The 21,424-nt window shown below is 54.6% G+C and overlaps 3 protein-coding genes across 4 annotated transcripts in view; 2 read left to right on the plus strand and 1 right to left on the minus strand.

The window, feature by feature from the left end:
* Positions 1-7,867, plus strand: part of ZSWIM5 (zinc finger SWIM-type containing 5) — a 98,046-nt gene extending 90,179 nt beyond the window's left edge. Inside the window, exons 11-14 of the mRNA XM_014276056.3 lie at positions 1,139-1,296; positions 3,412-3,575; positions 3,880-3,961; positions 4,338-7,867. Coding sequence (XP_014131531.3) covers positions 1,139-1,296; positions 3,412-3,575; positions 3,880-3,961; positions 4,338-5,200 — 1,267 coding nt within the window. The 3' untranslated portion in view covers positions 5,201-7,867. The remainder of the gene's footprint in view (positions 1-1,138; positions 1,297-3,411; positions 3,576-3,879; positions 3,962-4,337) is intronic.
* Positions 6,629-11,588, minus strand: UROD (uroporphyrinogen decarboxylase). Of its 2 annotated transcripts, none has more exons than XM_074545902.1 (10): positions 11,454-11,588; positions 10,259-10,371; positions 10,101-10,180; positions 9,853-9,915; positions 9,557-9,754; positions 9,155-9,316; positions 8,743-8,880; positions 8,500-8,600; positions 8,179-8,245; positions 6,629-8,000 (listed from the first exon to the last, which is right to left on the minus strand). In XM_074545902.1, exons 1-10 carry the CDS (start codon positions 11,459-11,461, stop codon positions 7,836-7,838), a joined length of 1,095 nt encoding a protein of 364 aa, XP_074402003.1. In that variant the 5' UTR covers positions 11,462-11,588; the 3' UTR covers positions 6,629-7,835. The 2 variants fall into 2 exon arrangements, with proteins under 2 accessions (XP_074402003.1, XP_005482264.2); XM_005482207.2 differs by having other exon boundaries at positions 11,278-11,507.
* Positions 11,589-11,606: 18 nt separating this feature from the next.
* HECTD3 (HECT domain E3 ubiquitin protein ligase 3) lies at positions 11,607-21,327 on the plus strand. The gene is made up of 21 exons (XM_074545901.1): positions 11,607-11,933; positions 12,007-12,167; positions 12,553-12,645; positions 12,897-13,032; positions 13,457-13,572; positions 13,857-13,970; positions 14,340-14,422; positions 14,805-14,970; positions 15,433-15,514; positions 16,415-16,597; positions 17,140-17,192; positions 17,501-17,565; positions 17,963-18,066; positions 18,379-18,498; positions 18,836-18,925; positions 19,266-19,472; positions 19,838-19,967; positions 20,366-20,440; positions 20,600-20,681; positions 20,801-20,872; positions 21,130-21,327. Exons 1-21 carry the CDS (start codon positions 11,607-11,609, stop codon positions 21,212-21,214), a joined length of 2,544 nt encoding a protein of 847 aa, XP_074402002.1. The 3' UTR covers positions 21,215-21,327.
* Positions 21,328-21,424: the final 97 nt, after the last annotated feature.

Here is a 21,424-nt window from a genome sequence, read left to right on the forward strand (position 1 = left end):
AAACATCACCCTGTGTATTGTTTTGGCAGGGACTGGGTGGGTCTTGAAATAGCTGGAATTTCCTAAACAAGTCAATGCTTGGAGCACTGTCAACTCCAGAACATCCCAGTGCTCTCTCATTCTACCACTGTTATAAGTCCTGGCCCAGAGCATTGCCTTTTTTCAGCATTTCCTCAGTGAAATGGAATGGGCCATCTCTCTCCAGCACTGGGGGGAAGTTTGAAATCCCCCTATTCTGGAAAGAGCTGCTCAGGAGGACAACCAGCCCTAATAAGCAGTCAAAGGCCTCTGTGGTGTGTGGAAGCACCATGTCCTGGCAGACCTGAGACCTCTGGCTGTTGAACAGGACTGAGGGCCCCAGGGATGCCATCTGTTAATGCCCATCCCCTGCTCCCAGCTAGGACTCCCTATCTTGGGATATCTGTGTCCAGGGCTGGAAAAGTTGGGCTTCTGCTGCCCTGTGGTTATCTCAAGCCTGCAAGTGAGGATAGCAGACGCATTTGGATGCTCTTCATGTCCAGGCTGCAGTTTCCCTCCTGCATAACTAGCTGTCAAGTTAGCAACACCAGCACCAACTCAGGGGTTTAGGATTTGTCACCATGGCTGGTGACTTGAGAATCCTGCTCCCCTTCTTCAGGCTTGCTTCTCTCCCAGGATTTCCAGGCTTTTGGATGTGCCCACAAAAACAGGCAACCTAACCTGGCTGCAGAGGCCCTGGAGAAGTGTGCTGCTGCTTCTGATCATAACCAAGCATTTTAAGAAGAACCAGATGATACAGTCAGGAGTTCTGCCGGGTGCTTTGACATGAAAGGAGCAGGAGGGGAGGAGGGATTTTACTTTTTTTTCTTCCTTTTTATTTTTCTCTGAGGTCTGTGCTTTTCCTTACAAGTTTATAAATCACTCCATGGATCTTTCTCCCCCCTTTCAAGTCAGTCTCAGATTGATCCCCGTGCCCATGTGCTGAGCACGCAGCCCGGGGAGCCGCACACGTGCACGGCAGCAGGATGTGTTCAAAGGCATTGCTGCAGGCAGCTGCCTCCAGGCAGCCCCTGCCTCGCCTTGGCAGCACCTCAGGGACAGGAGGTGAGGCTGGGGCTGGGCTGGGCTCTCATGGTGCCTCCTCCTGCTTGCCCTTCAGGTTGCCTGTCCTGGAGACCACGGCCCCATCTGGCGATGTGACCCACCCTCACCACCTGGTGTCGGTGGTGCCCAGCAGGTACCCGCGCTGGTTCACCCTGGGGCACCTGGAGTCACAGCAGTGCGAGCTCGCCTCCACCATGCTCACGGCAGCCAAAGGTTGGTGGCAGGGAGTTTGGGACAGGGTTGGGGGGATGATGGTGCACAAGAGCATGGAAGAGTTTTTCCTGGAGAGAGGAGGGAGCTGTTGTTTCTGCTGGCACTGGCCCCAGTGGTGCCCCACTAGCAACCTGCTGTGGGCAGGGCACGGTGAGCTGGCCTTGAGAATCTGGGCTTTCTGGGATTCTTGTCCCAAAGGGCTTGTGGTCCAGCAGGGCAGGATGGGAATTTCCAGTGAGGTGCTGGCAGGCCTTGAAGCCATGGCACTGCAGGTCCTGGGTAGTGCCCCACGTGATGCAGGATCATGCCTGCTCTGCAGCACAGCCAGCTGCCAGGCAGCAGTCCCTGCCAGGCATGCCATGAGGTCATGCTGTGGTTTAGTTTGAAGCTGTTTATCCTTTCACCTCTGGTTTGTCTCTTCTACCCTGTGGTGAAGATCCTGCACGGGCAATGGGAGAGAGAAGAGCTCCCTGTGCACCAAACCAAAAGTGGCTTTTGCTGGACATGTAGTCAGCAGTGCTGGGTAGGACACTTTGGTCCCAGCTGCAAGGGGCTCATGAAACACCTCATTGGTCTCTTGGGCCTCTTCAGTTTCTGCCCAGGCACTGTTACGGAGGAGAGCACAGGCTTTTTATTAGACATCCTCCTGACCAGAAACAGACCCCATCAGGGTGGCAAGAGTCTTGTGTCCCATGAGGGTCAGTGAGCCAAGCAGTTACCACTGCCCTCTGATGTCCTGGTGCTGCTAGCCTGACAGGGAATGGTTTTCTTTCCCAGTGAGAGGGAAGGGAAATGAGCTGTCAGAAAGCTCCAACCTTGCTGCCTTGGCAGCCTCTTCTCTCCTTCCAGCCTCCTCTAGGCTGCTTTACCAGGGTTGATGGTGTTCTGCCCGATTTGCAGTGCTCAGATGAAGAGCTGGTACTTGGCTTATCCTTCAGGTATTTTTCTCCCTTCCAGTGCCTAATGGGATGAGGTTTTTATGTTGGGGATGTAGGGCTGTTGGATTGCATTTGCTTTTCCGACTGTTCCCTTCCTCAGGTGTTCCCCTGCTGCAGCATGTCCCACTGTGATCCTGCAGCCTCTCTTGCCCATGCCCCTGTGAGCCATTTTAGGGAGGCTTGGATTTTGGTGGCAGTGCAAGCGGCTGTGGTGGGTGGCAGGTGATATCTTTAGCTATGAGTCACCCGAGATGTCTCCTTGTGTCCAGGTGCAGCACTGGGTTTTTCACACTGCTGTGCATGATTAGGTTGTCTTTGCATGAGGTTCATCTGCTCAGTCTATGAGTAGGAGTAGAAATGAAGCAGGAACCTAATGTGGCATGTTAGCACCTCTGGTGTGCACATATCCCAAAGGTCCCACTCCCGACTCTGCGTCCCACAGGCACTGATAGGAGGATAGGTGCAGATCATTATATTAATATGCCTTGATGTGTCCCTCTTCCAAGATCCTGCCCCATCTCCTGTTGCCATCATATATCCTAGCACCCACAACCTCCTGTAGCAGGAGTACTGAGCACCGTTGGGTATTGGGTCATGAACTCCCTTCTTTGGGGATAGCTCAGCCTGTCTCAGTTGTGAGTGCTGTGTGCCTGACCTGGGACATGGAGGACCAAGGTGCCGCAAGTCTGGCTAACACCAGCCCAGCCTTGCAGAGGGAACTCGCTGGGCAAGACAGTGTGTGTGCAGCAAACAGCTTTTCCTCTTCTTCCTAATGTTCCTGGATGAAGACTGATGTTTTTGCAGCCATTCAATGCTAGGCATCTCCCCAAACCCCTCCTTTTCTGGGAAGAAGCTGCTGTACAGCTGTCAAACTTGAAGCCAGGGTGGAACGTCCAGGTGCCTGGAGATGTCTGCTAAAGACAGGACGTGTCTGGGATCATTCAGGTTTGTTTGTCCTCTCTGTGAGAGGATGAACTTGAGTGAGGACGCTTGCTGTATCACTTCCTGGCGAGGGTGCTCCATTTTAGACTGTTGGACTGCAGGGCCTGATCCAGAATCACTGTGTGTCCCTCTGTGTGTGTGTCCAGAGGGGCTGGCTGTGGTGCAGGCAAGAGATGGGGCTCCAGGGCAAGTGGGGGGGTGCCTGAGCCATCTGACCGTTCTTGCTTGCTCCCAGGGGACATGCTGCGCCTACGCACGGTGCTGGAGGCCATCCAGAAAAACATCCACTCCTCCTCCTTGATCTTCAAGCTGGCTCAGGATGCATTCAAGATTGCTACGCCAGCTGACAGCAACTCTGACACAACCCTGCTCAATGTGGCGCTGGAACTGGGGCTCCAGGTACAGGATGATGCTGGGGATGCTGGTGGCCCTTCAGCCCCTCTTGCTGTGGCAGCCGTGCTGGTTATGGTCTTCCACCAAGCAGGGTGTCCCTTGTGGATGGAGTAAATTGATTCCTGCATGGTCCTGAGCAGAGGACCTAGCCCTGGGAAACCCCTGTGCTCACTGTGGTTTGGGTGGAGGTGAGGCAGTGCCAGGTAGTTGGTAGCCAGTTGAACCAGAGGGATTTTGGGGAGCACTGCTCTGTTGGGTGGCCTCACTAGAGCTCTGCAGGGCAGCCAGTCACCCCAGGTTTGCCTCGCAGGTGATGCGCATGACGCTGTCCACGCTCAACTGGCGGCGGCGGGAGATGGTGAGGTGGCTGGTGACGTGCGCTACTGAAGTGGGTGAGTTCCATGTGCGCTGGGGGATCTGGCCTGCGTGCAGTGGGAGCAGGGCTGGGCATGGAGATCCTTGGGTCATGCCTAGCCCTGAGCATCTGAGTTCTCCTGAGTCTTTCATTTCTTCTTGGGTAGCTGAATTTGCCTCAGAGCACCAGTTGACAGGGCTGGGACTGCAGCAGTGGCCGGTTTTGAGACTTGGATGGGTGCCCTGTATCTGGCCCAGGCCAGCATGGCAGTCTGGGTTGGCTCTGCCTGTCCCCCTCTGCCCTGTCCCTCTTGGGGCAGAGGCAGCATTTTGCCCTGTCTCTGGATCTCAGAGGAGCCCCATGAACTCAGTCAGGTTCCAGGGATATGCTCTGACCCTGGTCTTTTCTTGCAGGAGTGAGGGCCCTGGTGAGCATCTTGCAGAGCTGGTACTCACTGTTCACTCCCACGGAAGCCACCAGCATTGTAGCGGCCACAGTGATGTCCCACAACACCATCCTGCGCCTGAGCCTGGACTACCCACAGCGGGAAGAGCTGGCCAGCTGTGCCCGCACCCTGGCCCTGCAGTGCGCCATGAAGGACCCCCAGAACTGCGCCCTGTCTGCCCTGACCCTCTGCGAGAAGGACCACATCGCCTTCGAGACCGCCTACCAGATCGTCATTGACGCCGCCTCCACCGGCATGACCTACACCCAGCTCTTCACCATTGCCCGCTACATGGAGCACCGGGGCTACCCACTGCGAGCCTTCAAACTGGCCTCCTTGGCCATGACACATCTCAACCTGGCCTACAACCAGGACACACACCCAGCCATCAATGATGTGCTCTGGGCCTGCGCTTTGAGCCACTCTCTGGGCAAAAACGAGCTGGCAGCCATCATCCCGCTGGTGGTGAAGAGCGTGCACTGTGCCACGGTGCTCTCGGACATCCTTCGGCGCTGCACCATGACAGCGCCCGGGCTGGCCGGCATCCCTGGGCGCAGGAACTCGGGGAAGCTGATGTCCACTGACAAAGCCCCCCTGCGGCAGCTGCTGGACGCCACGATAAGCGCCTACATCAACACCACCCACTCCCGGCTCACCCACATCAGCCCACGGCACTATGGGGAGTTCATCGAGTTCCTCAGCAAGGCCAGGGAGACCTTCCTCCTGGCACAGGACGGGCACATACAGTTCGCCCAATTCATTGACAATCTTAAACAAATCTACAAAGGCAAGAAAAAACTGATGCTGCTGGTGCGAGAACGGTTTGGGTGAGCCCCGGCTCCTGCCATACTCACTGGCAGGGTCTGGCCGCAGCACGGGGACTAGGGAGAGAAGAAGGAAGGAAAGTGGAGATCAGCTTCCCCCCATCGGCAGAGGCTGCTCTGTTCTGGTCTTCTGTTTCTTTTTTTTTGTTTGTTTTCTTTCTTTTTTTTTTTTTCCTTTTAGTGTTACTCTTTCTTGGATTTAACCATTTTACACACTGAGAGGATCCAGAGATTCCTTGGGCACAAACCAAAAGGCAACCACGGGGAAAAAGGATGGTTTACTCAGCCCCCTGCCCTCCCTTGCCAATACCAAAAGCTAACCTGGAAATCTAATACCTCTTTCCTGAAGGATGTGGTCGCTAGAGGGATACGAAGGTTGCAAAGTGAAAAATCTTTAAAATTATGTGGGGAATTTAATGAAACAAAACAAAACAAAAAAAAAAAAGGAAAAAAAAGCAAGCAAAGAAACCTGCGACACTAGAACCTCATGCGTCACCAAAAGCAATGGCTTTGCAGAGCGCTTCTCCCGCCCGCCCGAGACATGCAAACTCCTCTATTTGTGAAGATACTTCAATAAAAACAAGTAAAAGTAACTGTTCTCAGGGATTGCTTACTAAAAGTAACACAAAAAAAAGCATTTATGATACTGTAAATACTATAGTATATGTGTCAATTATTAAATTGTAAAGTTATAATTATTTATAATTCTGTCTTTTATTTGGGGGATACTTGAAATTGTTGTGGGCTGGGGCGATTATTTTTATTATTGCTATTATTATTATTATTGTTATTATTATTAAAACTATTATTTAAAAAACCCACACAAAACCACAGACAAAAAGAGGAGGAGGCACGCGAACATTTCTCAGGTTCCCATGGCATCGTCAGCAGCAAGAAGGGTGTGGGGGGGAGGCGAACATCTACTCGACTCACAGCCCTGGGACAGACGGACGGACAGATGGACAGAAGAGCAGCAGCCCAGCAAAGGAAGGAACTCGGGGCGATGCTCACTCGGACACACGCAGATGCTGGCGATGGAGGACTTGGCCCATCGCAGGGCAGGTGCAGGGTGTGAGTGCCTGGGCGGGCACCGGGGCTGCGGCTCTGGGGGAGGGAGGGGCAGCTGCATCACCTTCCTGCACCGTTCCCAGCTCATTCCAGCTCCGTGGTGCAGCCAAGGCTCGGCCCTTCCCAGCTCACCCAGCGCTGGGGGCACACTCCAGCCCCGGGCCAGTGGCTCTTCAGTTTTGGTTCATTTCTTTGCCAGCAGGTTGGGAGGGCTGGGGGGAGCCAGGGCCGGTCTGGATGGTGACTTGTAGTTGGGGAACGCGCGTTAGTTATCTGCTGTCTGGTTTAATTTTTTGGCAAGTGACTTGTGTCCGCGCTCTGGCCAGGAACCCAATTGTACTCGGTCTGTGTCGCCACCGAAATAGCGGTCTTCAACCAGTCTGTTTCTCTCTTTTTTTCTTCCCTTTTTTTTTTTTTTGCGTGCGTGCGTGTATGTGTGTGTGCGACCTCTTCATCTGATGTTTAATAATAAAAGGGATGAACGTTACCGCCTGTGTCTTTCCTGCCTTTCTCTGAAGTTGGGGGGATCACCACACTTGTGCAGTGTTGCAGCCCCCTGTGGTAGCCAGCTCCCGAAGAGGGGGACAGAGCAGGGACAGGGCATCCTGGTTGCTTCTGGGTGCAACTCCCTGCCATGTACAATGTTAGTAGGTCCTTGCCCCTGCTGGAGACACTGCCCTATCCATGCCAGCTAGACCAGCGTTTCTCCGTGTCTTGATCCGTCCTGCCGCCAGCCTGGACCGCAGTGAGTGTGCTGCAGTGTGGAATGGGGTGGCAAGGAGTTCTAACTTGGGGTTCCTGGGCTGCTTTTTGCAGGGTTTGCTAAGCCCCAGGCAAGCTTGGCCCTGAGGATCAGGACATGGGGAGGTGTGCATGGGAGAACACTCTAGGATCAGGGGGATGGTCCTAAAGAGCCTTTGGGAGCTGGAGGAGGAGGGCCATGGTGCCTCTGTTGCCATCCCAGCCAGTGTGGTAGGGGGCTGGTGGTGCTGTGTCAAAGGTTCTCCTGCCATTTTGGCAGCTGTCTCTCCCAGGTGAGTCCTGCTGGCTCTCCCAGCCCCTTGAGACTAGCCTGGGTTGAGGACATATTGCCCATTTCAACCTGAGCAGGACTGTGGGACAGCTGATGCTGAGTCTCTGCCAGTGGTGGGCTGTGAGCCCCAAGCTCCCAGGCTGTGACCCTGCCAGGCTCAGGCACCCACCTTCCCTAGCAGAGCTGAGCAATCCATCCTCAGAAGATGGCTGTTGTGCCCTGGGCTCACATCCTCTGTTGCAAGTGTGGACACTGCAGCTTGGCAGGGAGAGGAATCCTCCACAATTTGCTGCCATCCGTTTCCCCATTTGGATCTGCAGGATGGGGCTCAGGGGCTCCCCCTCACCACACATGCTCCTCTAGCAGCCTGCTACGACTTCCCATCTCCTTCAGGGCCATCCAGTTCCCCATCCCCCCAGCCAGAGCCACACGGCTGCTGCAGAGAAGGTCCTGGTTTAATGCTGCAGCCCAGCCTAGAGTGAGCCTGTGACAACATGGGTGACTGTGCCCAAACCAGAGTCCTGTCCCCAAGGCCCCAGGCTCAGCTGTGCTTGTTGATATGACGGGAGTGAGCATGCACAGCTTCCACAAAGGCACCCACATGTTCAGGGTTCATGTCAGGGTAGAGGCCGTGGCCCAGGTTGGCAATATAACGTTGGGTCCCAAAACTCTCCAGCATCTTCTTCACCAGCTCGCCAATCTTCTCCTGTAGGTATGGTAGGAAACCATGTGTCAGACCAATCCAGGTTTTTCACCCCCACCATCCCTCAGCTAGCCTGAGGGGATGCTGGGACACGAGCCAGTGCTGCAGGTGGCAATGCTGAGGTAGAAAGCCTTTAACACAGGCTAGAACTAGCCCTAGTCTGGGACTAGCCATGGCTCACCTTGGGTGCATAGAGAGCACATGGATCCAGGTTCCCTTGCAGGGTGACATCTTTTCCTATCTGTGCACTGCAGCAGGGAGGAAACAGGTGAGTTGCTGCATGTGGTAGAGACTGAGGGCAGCCAGGTGTGCCTGCAGCCCCCACTGAAGGACACCCAGGACCCCTCAGCACAGCCTTTAGAAGCTGCAGCATGGTGGCCCAACTATCCACACCTTTGGAGCAGCAATGTCCAGACCTGGGATGTCTCAGGGAAGAGGAGGAGGTCAGAGTACCTGGTCTGGGATCCTGCCCAGACACCTGAGCCCTCAGTCAGACTCTTACCGAGCTTCCTGGGGCCGGATGGTCCAGTCGAGACCAACGACCTCGTAACCGGCGTGGGCCAGGTCGCGCAGGGCGTAGTGTGCATCCTTGGCAAAGATGATCTGCAGAGGGAGAAGATGGGCACCCACTGCTGTGGCTCAGACCCCTCTCCACAGGCTGGACTGAGGGAAGCAGGCACCAGGGGATGCATCCCTCTCCAGCAGTGCCCAGATGTCAGGGTCAATCCAGGCAGCCCTGACTCACCATGGGCACCAGGGGCAGTGCCTCCTCCTTCAGCTTGCTCTTGACAGCCTGGGCAATGTCCCGGATGTAAGGCAGGGCAAAGTCCTGAAACAGCTCCGGGCCCAGGTGCCCTGCATGGGACTCAAACAGCTGGAGCGCCTGCCGGGGACACAGATTCCTTTAGGCTGGAAAAGACCTTTAGGATTATTGAGTCTAACAAGCAAGCACTGCCAAATCCAGCAGTAAAGCATGTCCCCAGGTGCCACATCTACTTGTCTATCAAATACTTCCAGGAATGGTGACTCAACCACTTTCCCATGGGATTGGGAGAGCAGCAACTCAGTCCCACCTCCTCCCTCCAGTTGCTGGATCCTCTCTTCTCCCTATCCCCTGCCTTCCTTCTTGGCCCTGTCCCCACTGCCCCAGGACTCACCTGCGCTCCAGCAGCCACCTGCCCCACCAGGTAGTCGATGATGACATCAGCCAGCAGGCGTAGCAGACGGTGGCTTGCCTCGGGGTGACGGTATAGCCAGCTCTTGGCCTTGGCCATTGTAGTGGAGCCACCACCTTCAATCATGTAGGACATGAGCGTCCACTGTGGGGAGGAGTGAAGTGAGGAGAGTGATGGAGATGAAAGAAGACACTAAGTCCCAGTCACAGTGCTGAAGGTGGGACCTGTGAGCACCCCAGAGCCTGGGACACAGCTGTTCTTGCACTGAATGCCCCGTTACACACCCATGTAGCACCCACAGCTGGGGGTGCCATAGCTGGTCTGACCCTGAGAGAGCAGAGGAGCCCATCAGGGAAGCTCACAGAGAGGAGGCACGCTCCTTACCGGTGCCCCCGAGAAGCCGATGAGTGGCACCTTGCCCTCCAGGCTGTGCCGTGTCAGTGTGATGGCCTGGAAGACGTAACCTAACTCTGCCGTGACATCCACCTTCTGTCGCAGTTTCAGCAGATCCTCCACCTCCTTCAGGGGCTCTGTGAACGTGGGTCCTTTGCCAGGGACCATGACAATCTCCATGCCCAGTGCCTGGGGACAGGGGAAAATGGAGAAGCAGAAATGGAGCAGCCCTGAATTCTGCCCTGTTATCACCTGCTGTTCCCTGTGGCATTGGCCATGACTCTTACCTGGGGCACCACCAAGATGTCAGAGAAGATGATGGCAGCATCCAGGGGGAATCGTCTTAGTGGCTGCACAGAGGAAGAGGAAACGTTAGTGAGGGGTTGCAGCTCCCTTCCCATGGAGGACATGGTCAAGCCCAGGAGGCAGTGGAGTCCCCAAGGGCTGCACAATTTACCGAGGCCAGAACCAAGGTTCCTCCCCATCCCCATCTGGGCAGACAGAGGGGACACACAGACTCCTGAGTGATACTTACCTGCAGCGTCAGCTCACAGCACAATTTGGGGCTCCGGCAAGTGGCAAAGAAATCCTGCGACGCCCGTGTCTCCCGAAACTCTACAAGGGACCACCACAAATGTTACCGGCTGTTTGCTGCGGCTCCCTCGGTACCCCCCGCATGCCTCCACCGCTCACCTGGCAGGTAGCGCCCTGCCTGCCGCATGCACCACACCGGGGTGTGCTCCGTCTGCTCCCCGCGCGCCGCGCGCAGGAACGTGTCGTTCTTCAGCTTCGGGAAGCCCTTGGGGCTGCGGAGCCAAGAGCAGGCACAGGGTGTCACCCACAAGGGGTCCGGGAGCCCTGCCAGTCCCCCACGACTGAGTGCCAGAGTAAGCGGCTCGTCCCCACTCCCTCACCGCAGAGGAGGCTTGCGCCCAGCTGTGACAAGTGCGATAACTCGTCCCCACCACAGCCCAGGACTTCTTCCTGCTGAGGACCGTGGGCCCCCCGGGAGAGAGGCGAGGCGCTGCCCAGGGCCCGCGAGATTAAGTTATCGGGGCCACCAGTTGCTCCCGCCTGGAGAGATTTGGGACGAGCGGGGCGGGCAGTCCTGCATTCCCCCCGGTCTGAGCCAGGCCACGCGTCCTCAGCCTCCCGGTCCCAAACCTCCCTGTCCCCAACCTCCCGTCCCCAGCCTCCCCGTCTCCAGCCTCCCCGTCCGCAAACTCCCGTCCCCAGCCTCCCGGTCCCAAACCTTCCCGTCCCCAAGCTCCCCGTGGGCTGTGCGGCTGCTGGAGTCCGGCCTGCGCCGGGGAGGGGGACCCCGGCAACCGCAGGAGCTATGGGAACAAAGTCCCCAAAACCTCCATTTGGGACCAGGGACTTAACTAGCACACCAGCGGCCCTGCTGATCCCTCCCAGTGCAGGATCACCTCCCTCCCTCCCTCCCTGCCCGGAGCCCCTCCAGTGACCCTGTAGCGGACTCTTGTGCCAGCACCATAATCCCAGAGCCACTCCAGCGCCTCGGCGGTGTCCGGAGAGCCACACCAGTGTCCCCAGTACCGGATCTCAGTGTGAAAGCACAATCCCCAGTGCTCCCCCAGTGCCAGATCGCCCTTCCCAGAGGCACATCGGTATCCCCTGGCAAGTGCCGGAACACGGCCCCGTTACCACATTAGGAAGGGAGGCAGGCCTGCCCGGTCCCGGTTACTCACAGGAGCCGATCGCCACCCGCCATGCTCCTAAGCCGTTCCCTGGCCTCTCCGTTGCCTCCCGACGCGGCGCGATCCGCCCCCATCCCGCCCCTGTCCCCGTCCCGCCCCATAGACGCCGCCATCTCGACGTAGTCCCGCCTCTCCTCCTGCAGCCATTTTTCCCCGCCCCTCCGTACGCTGCCATCTTGCCCCGCTGCTGGCTCCTCTGTACGTGGCACGGGCGCCGCCATCTTGCTCTACGTCCGTCCCGCCGGGCGCCGCCATCTTGCCTGTCGGCGGGCGGGGTTCGCCGTAAACCGGAGGGGCGCGGAGCCGGTGCCCGGAGCGCGATGAAGGCGTGCGGGGAGGCGCCGCACCAGGTGCTGGGCCGGCTGCGGTTCCTGCTGCAGTGCAGCGAGTGCTTCCGCCGCGCCCGAGCGCTGCCCGCCGCGCTCTGCTACGTGCCGCGGGAGGTGCAGTACAAGATCTGCAAGGACCCCGCGGCCCCCGCGGCCGCCGCCGCCCGCAGCCTGCTCAGCGTGTGGGACAGCCCGGGGCCGGCGCGGGGCGGCAAGCGGGCGGCGCGGGCCACGATCGAGGTGCGAAAGGGTGGCTGCCTGCGCGCCACCGGCGAGGAGTACTGCAACAGCGCCGGGCTCTGGGTCAAGCTCAGCAAGGTAACGGGGGGGCGGCGGCCTGCGGAGGGCCCGGCCCGGCCCGGCCTCGCCTGACCGCCGGCTGTCCCCACAGGAGCAGCTGGAGGAGTACCGGAGCGGCTGCGATCTCGAGGAGGGATGGGTGCTGGTGTGCAAGCACGCCGACGGCGGGGACCGGCTGGTGCCAGTGGAGTCCACGGAGCGGATCCAGCGGCAGCAGCAGCTGTTCGGGGTGGATTACAAACCCGTCATCAGGTGCGGGGCCGCCGCTGGGTCCCTCCCCGGGAGCGCCGAGGCGCTCACCCCTGTGCGGGCTCGGGATGCTTCCCCACGGCCCCTCCTGCCCTGGGCTAGGGAACCCCCGGCCTGCTTGGACAGGTTTCGTGGAAGTGAGGCAAGAGGGATGCCGGATGTGGAGTGGAATGGGTTTGGCTCGGGCGCTGTGCTTGTCACATGCCCAGCGGGGTGTGAAAGGAGTAGACATAGTTGGAAAGGAAAAAGCAACAGATGATGCTGGAAATGATGGAGGATGGAACACGGTGGGGCTTTAAACGCAAATCTTCCCCTTACAACTACTCCTCGATCACCAATTTCTTGTTCCTCTGGGATGTTCTCACTCCACTTCTCTGTGTTGTTTCAGATGGGAGCAGGTGGTGGATCTGACATACTCTCTGCGCCTCGGAGCAAAGCCCAGGCCCATGGAGCAGGATGAGGCTGCAGTAGAGAAGCTTCGGTATGAACTGTTTCCTGGCTTCTGCTATGGTGGGAGACAAGATCCTGTCTCTTGTGACTGCCCACACAGCCTGCAGACCTAGGGGAGAGGGGGGAAGACAGGCATCTCTGCACAGCACAGTCTTGTCCTAGATATGCCTGCAAAAAAGCAGGAAACCGAGCAAGGCAAGCAGGATGTGGACCTTCCTTTTTTGACCCATTAGCCTGGCTGCCTCTGGCTCTCCAGACCCAGAAATCCCTTTTCCCTGCTAGGTTTGTGCCTCCAACTTGGACTTATGAATGTGATGAGGACCTGGTGCATTTCCTGTATGACCACATTGGGAAGGAGGATGAGAACCTGGGCAGCGTTAAGCAGTACGTGGACAGCATCGATGTCTCGTCCTACACGGTGGGTTAAAGGGACAAGGCTACATCAACCCCACTGTGCTGGGGAGCATGGGTACTGCCTGCTGTGCTGCTCTGGCCTGGACTGCACTCTGTTTGAGCATGTGGGAGAAAAACCTGGGGAGTATCATGCAACATGTTGTATAGTGTAGCCCCTGGAGGGACAGTGGTTAGAGAAGCCAGTGCTAATATTAACTACAAATCTGATGTTAGGGAGGATTTGATACTCTGTGCTATGTGTGTGACCCCAGAGCACCTCGGAGAGTCAACCCCAGTGTGCTGTGTGCTCTGCACTCCCGGTGTCTCCCCACAGCCCAGCAAAGGGAACAGGCCAATGCGATACCCTCTGACACTGATATTCATGATGAAAGTAACCACTAAAGAGAAGTTAATCCTACACTCACTTCCATTCACTTGCCCTCTTCCAGGAGGACTTCAATGTGTCATGCCTGACCGACAGCCATGCCGACACATACTGGGAGAGTGATGGCTCCCAGGGCCAGCACTGGGTGCGGCTCAACATGAAGAAAGGCACCATTGTCAAGTGAGTCATCTCTCTCTGCCCTACAGAATCATTTCTGCTCTACATGCTGGCTAGTGACTGGGGCAAGCTTTGCCACTCCCTTTCTGCCTGATTGTCATGGCCCAAATTTGCCCTGCACTCCCTGCCCTTCAGCCCTTACTCTGGCTCTGGGCTTGAAGTTGATTTTAGCATTGTCACAGGTACTTGGGAATCCCAGCTTGTAACAACATGACTGAGTGATGAGAGGGAGTAGCGATAGGTGTTCAGGTGTAATTGCCTTCTTAATGTCCTGCTTCCCTCTGCAGGAAGCTGCTGCTGACAGTGGATACCACTGATGAGAACTTCATGCCCAAGCGGGTCGCTGTGTATGGGGGCGAGGGGGACAATCTGAAGAAACTGAACGATGTCGGCATTGATGAGTGAGTGGTGGAGGTGCACGCATGGCTCTTGGCTCTTGCAGGGGCCCAAGCTGTTGAACACTGGCCTTAAGCAGGCATGCAGTGCGAGCCAGGCTCTCTGGGATGTGGGTTCACTCTGCCTGCAATAGCATGGTACAGTCATCAGGGCTCTCCTCATCCGACTGTGGGACACATCAGAATCGTGGTACCTGGACCTGAGTCACCGGCAGGTTCTGGCATTCAGCTGTAACTGTAAGCAAGAACTGAGTTCTTGCCACAGGCTCCCATTTCAAAAGATGTAAACCGTCTTCCTGTATAAGTGTCCAAGTGGATTTTAGCAGGATGGGTGAGGGAACAACCCTTTAATCCTCATCTGTTTTGTGTTTGCAGGAGCTATATTGGGGATGTGTGCATCCTTGAGGACATGACAACACACCTGCCTGTCATTGAAATCCGGATTGTGGAGTGCAGAGGTAGGGCTGATTGTTGTGATTGCATCCATAATGCACCTGTAAAATACTGTACGTTAGGAGTTTGTGCTGTGACTTGTACTTCTTCTCCCTGTGGGCTGTTTTAGATGAGATTGAAAAGAACCATAAGAAACTCCTGGGAGTTCTGAAGTTTTGCAAGTTCTCAGCTTTCATCTTATCTTTCTCTGCCTTCAATAATTTAATTATTTTTCTCCTGTAAATACCCTGCTTCTTCTTCACAGAGGTATTTGAAGCTCCGAGTGCCCAGCCCCAGAGCTGGTGGAGCTGGTACATTCCTACTGTTTTTGCTTATAGACCTCCTACACTTTATTTAAGGCTTGCTTTCTTGTGATCTTGGCATATAATTTATGGTCTTCCTTGGCAGATGATGGGATTGATGTTCGGATCCGAGGCATCAAAATCAAATCCTCCCGACAGAGGGACTTGGGGCTCAGTGCTGACATGTTCCAGTTGCCCAATTTGGTGCGTTACCCTCGCCTAGAAGGGACTGACCCTGACCTGCTGTACCGACGGGCTGTGCTCATTCAAAGGTACTGTGAGGAGGGGAGCAGACAGGTACCACTGCCTGCAGGGATTGATGCCATCTCCAGCATGTACATGGCTGGAAGCTGTAAAACTATGACACTCCTCTTGAGACAGATGTCCTGGACACTGGAGAAAATGGCAGCCATTTGGGGACAAAGTGGGTTCTCTGGGGTGGCTCCCTCGTGCTTTCAGAGGAGTTCTGTAGCTCAAGTTTACAGTGTCTTGTGTGTCACAAGCACAATATATCTGTGCAGTGTAGGGGGCAGGTGTGTGCAGAGGGATGCAAAATCACTGCAGTGCCCAGGGAGTGGGAATTTAGTACCAAAGGTTCCATGAGGTAAAAAACTATGCTGGGTTTGGTTTGGATCAGTTATTTTTCTGCTTGTGTTCAGGGATGTGTGGTCTGGAATAGACTTGTGCAGATCCCCATCGCTCCTTGTTGCAATACCTTCTTCTTTGGGATTTAGGTTCATCAAGCTCCTTGACAGTGTCCTGCATCACTTGGTGCCAGCCTGGGACCACACTGTTGGCACATTCAGCAAGCTCAAGGTGAGCAGTTGGCCCTGTGTCTTGTTGGGGCCTCAGTCTGGCAGGGTGATGATGCCCATGTTGTGGTAAGGGAGGCAGCCAGGGCTTGTTGCTTTTAAACCAGCTGGAGGGAAATACCTTCCTGAGCTCAAGTCACTAAGACTGTGAAAGGTGATATTGTTTATTTTCCTACTAAACTGCTGATGTAGAAGCATGTAGCTGTAGGCTAACAAGTGGACTCAAACCAGAACATTTCACCCTCAAATCCAAGGGACTTGGATCATAGCAGCACTGGGCATGCAAGCTGGATCCACATCCCCTCCAAGATCTCAGCCCAGGACGCTCTGTTCCTGCGCTTCCTGCCAGCAGCTTTGAGCTGGCTTGTCCAAACATTAAGGCTTTTACCAGTAACATTCTTCCTGGCTTTAATAAGCTTTTGCTTTTCATCCTTTACATAGTGCTGAGTTCATCCCTCCAGTTGTCTGTTTTCCTTGTATCCTCTCCAAGAATACACATGCTGGACATTACCAGGATAGCCCTATTCTGTGGGCTAGTGTCAGAAAGCCTAGTCAGAAAGCACTGTAATTCCTGTGCCAGGTCAACATGGACCCAAAGCATTTGGGGTTTTTTGTTTGTTTAGAGGAGCTGAATTTGATTACAACTAAAAGGGATAGTAAGACCAATGTTCTGGTGAGAGTGAGGGTAAAGGAAACTCTAAGCAACACTGGAGTGTGAGCATCAGATAATAGCTGGTGGATTGAGGGCTGAGCTTCTGCATTAGGGCAGAATGCAGAATCTTTCAGAGGCAGAGGGGAAGCAAATACTGTCAATGAGAATGTCTCTGTGTGGGAAGGCCCTGGGAAAGGGAGGTGCGATGGCTTCAGCAGAAAGTAGATGACATGTTTTGCTCCCTGTTGGCAGCACATCAAGCAGTTCTTGCTGCTGTCCAAGAAGCGCACGGCTCTCATTACCCAGTGTCTGAAGGACTCGGAGACCAGCAAGCCCAACTTCATGCCAAGGCTCTACATTAACCGGCGCCTGGCCATGGAGCACCGGGACAACCCTGCCCTGGACCCCAGCTGCAAGAACGCTGTTTTCACCCAGGTACTGTCCCTCCTGCAAGGGTCCCTGCTGCTCTAGGGAGACTGGGGAATCCCAAAATCAAAATGATCTGCATTAGGATGGGTGGAAGGGAGAGCTTGGAGCTGGAGACAGACCAAGCCTTCAAGGCTTCTTCATGTGACTCACAGGCTCCGTAATTACAGGTGCTTAATGGTCCCATAAGGAATAACATCTATGAGGGATTTGGGATCTCTGAGTTGAAATCTGTACTCTATCCTGGATGTTCTCTGTGGCATGTTGTTTGTGGAGAGTGTAACAATCCTGTTGCACTAAAAAGGCAGCAAATAATTCTTGTGTGACAGCAGTCAAGTAGCTGCATAGAGTTCCTATGTTGTGGTTTTACACACAGCAATCCTGATCTTCTGTGTGCATTGTCTCCCTACCTCCAGTAGATCTGGGGCTCCGTGCATGCACAAACACCCCAAACTGCAGTGAGACTTGATACGTTTGATGTACCTGCCTTCATGTGGCATCACTTCCCCTGGAGAGGGGATACCAACCTTGATTGTCTCTGCTTGTTGCAGGTATATGAAGGTCTGAAACCCTCAGACAAGTTTGAAAAGCCTCTAGATTATAGGTAAGCAGTGTCTCGGGAAGGGGAGGCACCATGCAGAGCTGGGAGCTGTGTCCTGTTTCAGCAGGGTGTTTGGGAAGCCCATGTGCTGTACTTTGGAGAGGGCTTGCTAGGACAGGAGTCATGAGATCAGGGCCCATATCCCAAGGTGTCATCTCCCTACTGAGGATGCAGCTGTCTCTGGAGATTGAGATGTTGTCCTGTCCTAAACTCAGACTGTTCCACCCTAGTCCCTTGATGTCCCTGCTGTGACTGTCCCAGCACCTCCTTGTCTTTGAGCAGCACCTCAGGTGATGCCTGGTTCTCCACAGGTGGCCGTTGCGTTATGACCAGTGGTGGGAGTGCAAATTTATCGCAGAGGGCATCATCGACCAAGGTAGGGGCTGATGAGGTGACTGTTGCTCTAGGTGCTTTTGTTTGGTTCCAGTGTTAATTCCTGTGGAGGAGAGAGGGAAGGCAGGTTGCCTTGTCCTGCCACCTGTGGCTGTGTCCCAGATAAAAACTGCTGTTTGCTGGGAGAGGGACCAAATTTCCATTAGTCACTAACAGCACCTTTACCAGTGCCAGTGATCCTTCTGGCTGTTCTCCACAGGCCAGGCAGGGATGTTATGTCTCTTGTCTTACTTTCTCCAGTGCCATAAGACTCTAGTAGGAGCCTTCTGCTCAACCCAGGGCCAGGTTGGACCAGAAATCCTCATCTTTGCTCCATAACTCTGAAGATCAGCACATGGGGAATTCACATCACTAAGAATGCCCTTCTTTTGGGGTTGCAGGTGGTGGTTTTCGGGACAGCCTAGCAGACATGTCAGAGGAGCTGTGCCCCAGCTCAGCAGACACCCCTGTGCCTCTGCCCTTCTTCGTGCGCACATCCAACCAGGTGCTGTGCATTGGGGTGTTTGGGGCAAACCCTTCCGTGCCTGGCAATGCAGAGCTGTCCCTGTCCCCTTGCATGCTAGGGACATACCTACCTGAAGCTTTTCTTTGTCAGGGGTTTGCTTTGTGGCATTTCATTTTAGAATATGCTAACAAGTGCCTGGATACTAGTCTGTCACTGGGAATCTTGCCAAGGGGGATGGGGGTTTAGCCCACTCCTGCTGTGAGAAGTGCCCAAAGGCATGGCAGGAATAGTTTGTGGTGTTTCATGCTGTGCTGAAATTATGACTTAGAGTTTTGCCTCTCACTCCTACAGGGTAATGGCACTGGAGAAGCCCGGGACATGTATGTCCCCAACCCCTCTTGTAGAGACTTTGCAAAGTACGAGTGGATTGGGCAGATCATGGGAGCAGCTCTGAGGGGCAAGGAGTTTCTGGTAAGTTTTCAGCCCCATCCCTCTCAGAAGATTTGCTGCAAAGGAAGTTGATAGCCCTCTCCTGCAGCCTGTCTAACAGGGCATGGAAAGGCTCTGTGGTCATATACTGGGAAAAGAGGTATTTGGGGCAAACTAGTTTGGAGAACTCACAGTCTGATTTTTGGGGGATGATGCTGAGAGCTTGGGAGATAGTGTTTGGTCTCTACTCAGCTATGATGAGTTCTGCATGTAGAGGGAGAAGTAGGGAAGGCTCTTTGTGTCTGCATTGTTGAGTCCTATCTCCGTCTTTGGTGAGGTCTCATTTTGACACAGACTCAAAATCTCTTTTCTTCTTCAGGTCCTGGCTCTTCCTGGCTTTGTATGGAAACAATTAACAGGGGAAGAGGTCAGCTGGAGCAAAGACTTCCCTGCTGTGGACTCCGTGTTGGTGAGAGGGACTGGGAGGCTGTGCCTATCCTATTCCTTGTGGCACTCAGCAAGGTGCTGATTTGTGTCCCTGTCCTCATGTACTTGATTCCTACTATGATATGTCAAATAAACACAACAAAGGGCAGCTTTCAGCTATAAGGATGCACCAAATGCTCTTACAGAGGTGCAGCCATGCTGACTGCTGCTTTAAGCATGCAATGGCCCAAGGTCTGCTAAACATCTTTAGGGCAACATGTTGTGTCATTGTTGCTTGTCTGGGAAGGGGGAAGATGAGGACTTGGGCACATCACTGCTCTCTGGCCATCTCTCTAACATGGACTTACTTGGTGCCTGGACAGGTGAAGCTCCTGGAGGTGATGGAAGTCATAGACAAAGACACATTTGAGTTCAAATTTGGGAATGAGCTGACCTACACGACGGTGCTGAGTGACCAGCGCGTGGTGGAGCTGATCCCCAACGGCAGCAACACCGCTGTGCGCTACGAGGACCGCAGGGAGTTCATCCGCCTGGTGCAAAAGGCTCGGCTGGAGGAGAGCAAGGAGCAGGTGACACTGTCCCACCCTGTGGCCGGTCACTGACTCCCAGACACCTGCCCCCAGCCTGTTTCTGGTAAAATGCACTCTGGTTAGTGTCCCTCTGCTCATTAGGGCAATGATATCCACCCCTTTCAGTGCTGAGCTGTTGAGAAGCAAAGTGGCTTCTGGTATCACTGGTGATACTGGGGTTTTATTCACAGCTCTGACACAAGCTTTCTCAGTGAACGGAGGGTGCATCTGGGATCCTGTCCTGTTCCTTCATGTTCCTTGGAGCATGTGCTCAGCAGTCACATGGCTTGAAGAGTCCCTAGGCTTAACCTTGAGTCAGGGAAATGGGCAAGACATGCTGCTTACCTGCCTTGCCTCCTTTTCAGATCATGGCCATGCAGGCTGGGCTGCTGAAGGTGGTGCCCCAAGCTGTTCTTGACCTCCTTACATGGCAGGAGCTAGAAAAAAAGGTCTGTGGAGACCCTGAAGTCACAGTGGATGCCCTGAAGAGGCTCAGTAAGTGAAAGGCTTTGCTGAAAACTCTCTTCCTGAAAGCAAAACTGTTTTCTGTCTGTGCTGGCACAAGGAGAAGTGTGGGAGGCCAATATTAGCCTTTCTTACAGTGAGAATATGGTCCTGTGTACTTCTTGCCTTTAGCTGGGTGCTGATGAGGACAGGGGTGTCCTTTTGACTCCATCCTGGGCCTCATGGGAGAGGCTGGGTCATCCCTTGGTTGCCAGTATCTGAGCCCCTGTGGAGCTGAGATGTGGATCTGGCTGTGCTTCCTGGGAGGGGCCTGACCATCTATGTTTCTTGCACCTTGAGTCTGTGTGGTCACACCCTGCAGGCACCTACTGCCAAGGAGAGAGGAGCTCAGATCTTTAATAAACTCTTTTCTGTATCCTTTGTGACAGCTCGGTTTGAGGACTTTGAGCCACAGGATACTCGTGTTCAGTACTTCTGGGAAGCACTCAATAACTTCACCAATGGTGAGCAATTTTCTCTGTCCGTGCGTATCTCGTGCCATGACAGCTCCTGCCTGGTGGCTGGGAGCTGGGAGGGAAACCATTCAAGGAAAGCAAGGAGATAAGCTGAAGGGACTGCTCGCTAGTGCTGGGTTTGCTGATGTCTTTGCTTTTTCTTCACAGAGGATCGCAGCCGCTTCCTCAGATTTGTCACTGGCAGAAGTCGCCTTCCAGCACGGATCTACATCTACCCAGACAAGATGGGGTAAGTCCATTGTTCTGTAGGCTGCAGGGCTGACAGATCCCACACCACAGGGGTGGGTTGTCTGGGCTCCCTGCCTCACTGGCGTGATGGTTCTAACAAGTTTGTCACCTTCTCCCCAGCTCAGAGACAACAGATGCTTTGCCAGAGTCATCCACCTGCTCCAGCACTCTCTTCTTGCCCAACTATGCCACGTAAGTTTGGGTGCTTCCCTGTGTCTGGAGGACTGCGTGTGGGCTCTCTTTTTAACCTTGGTGCTGACCCATTGGGTCCCATCACTTTGCCATACTTACATCCCCTGCCTGTCCCACACGGCTGCTGAGTTTCACTCTGTGAGCCCCTGGTGAAGCATATCCTCCATTTCAGAAAACATCTTGTCCTCTCAACTGGAACATGCAGCAATGGCAGCTCCTCCTTACCTTTATCTTTTTTTCCTTCCTGCCATCCCTAGAGCCAAGGTATGTGAAGAGAAGTTGCGCTATGCTGCCTATAACTGCGTGGCCATTGATACAGATATGAGTCCATGGGAAGAGTGATGTTGCAGCCTGACCAAGCAGCATGGACAATTGTTCAAGAAAACCATGCAGTGGGAAGTATTCCCTTGTCCCCACGGGATGTGTATATATATAATAAATATATAGGTGTGAAACCTGGCTCCCCGCAGTTGACATGAAGGGTTGGGTCTTCAACAAGGTTGGGAGCTAGCTTGGATTGTAAATGTGATTGTGATGATGGAACCCTGGCTG

This window comes from Zonotrichia albicollis, chromosome 8, assembly GCF_047830755.1.
Source record: "Zonotrichia albicollis isolate bZonAlb1 chromosome 8, bZonAlb1.hap1, whole genome shotgun sequence".
NCBI classification, from domain to species: domain Eukaryota; kingdom Metazoa; phylum Chordata; class Aves; order Passeriformes; family Passerellidae; genus Zonotrichia; species Zonotrichia albicollis.

Coding starts and splice junctions, on each gene's coding strand:
- UROD (XM_005482207.2), bottom strand. CDS start 11,507: ATGGCGGCGCCCGTGCCACGTACAGAGGAGCCAGCAGCGGGGCAAGAT. Junction 8,881..9,154: donor AGGTGGCTGCTGGAGCGCAG/GTGAGTCCTGGG, acceptor TGTCCCCGGCAG/GCGCTCCAGCTGTTTGAGTC. Junction 8,001..8,178: donor GTGCTCTCTATGCACCCAAG/GTGAGCCATGGC, acceptor CCATACCTACAG/GAGAAGATTGGCGAGCTGGT.
- HECTD3 (XM_074545901.1), top strand. CDS start 11,607: ATGAAGGCGTGCGGGGAGGCGCCGCACCAGGTGCTGGGCCGGCTGCGG. Junction 13,573..13,856: donor AAGAAAGGCACCATTGTCAA/GTGAGTCATCTC, acceptor TTCCCTCTGCAG/GAAGCTGCTGCTGACAGTGG. Junction 19,473..19,837: donor TGGAGGAGAGCAAGGAGCAG/GTGACACTGTCC, acceptor CCTCCTTTTCAG/ATCATGGCCATGCAGGCTGG.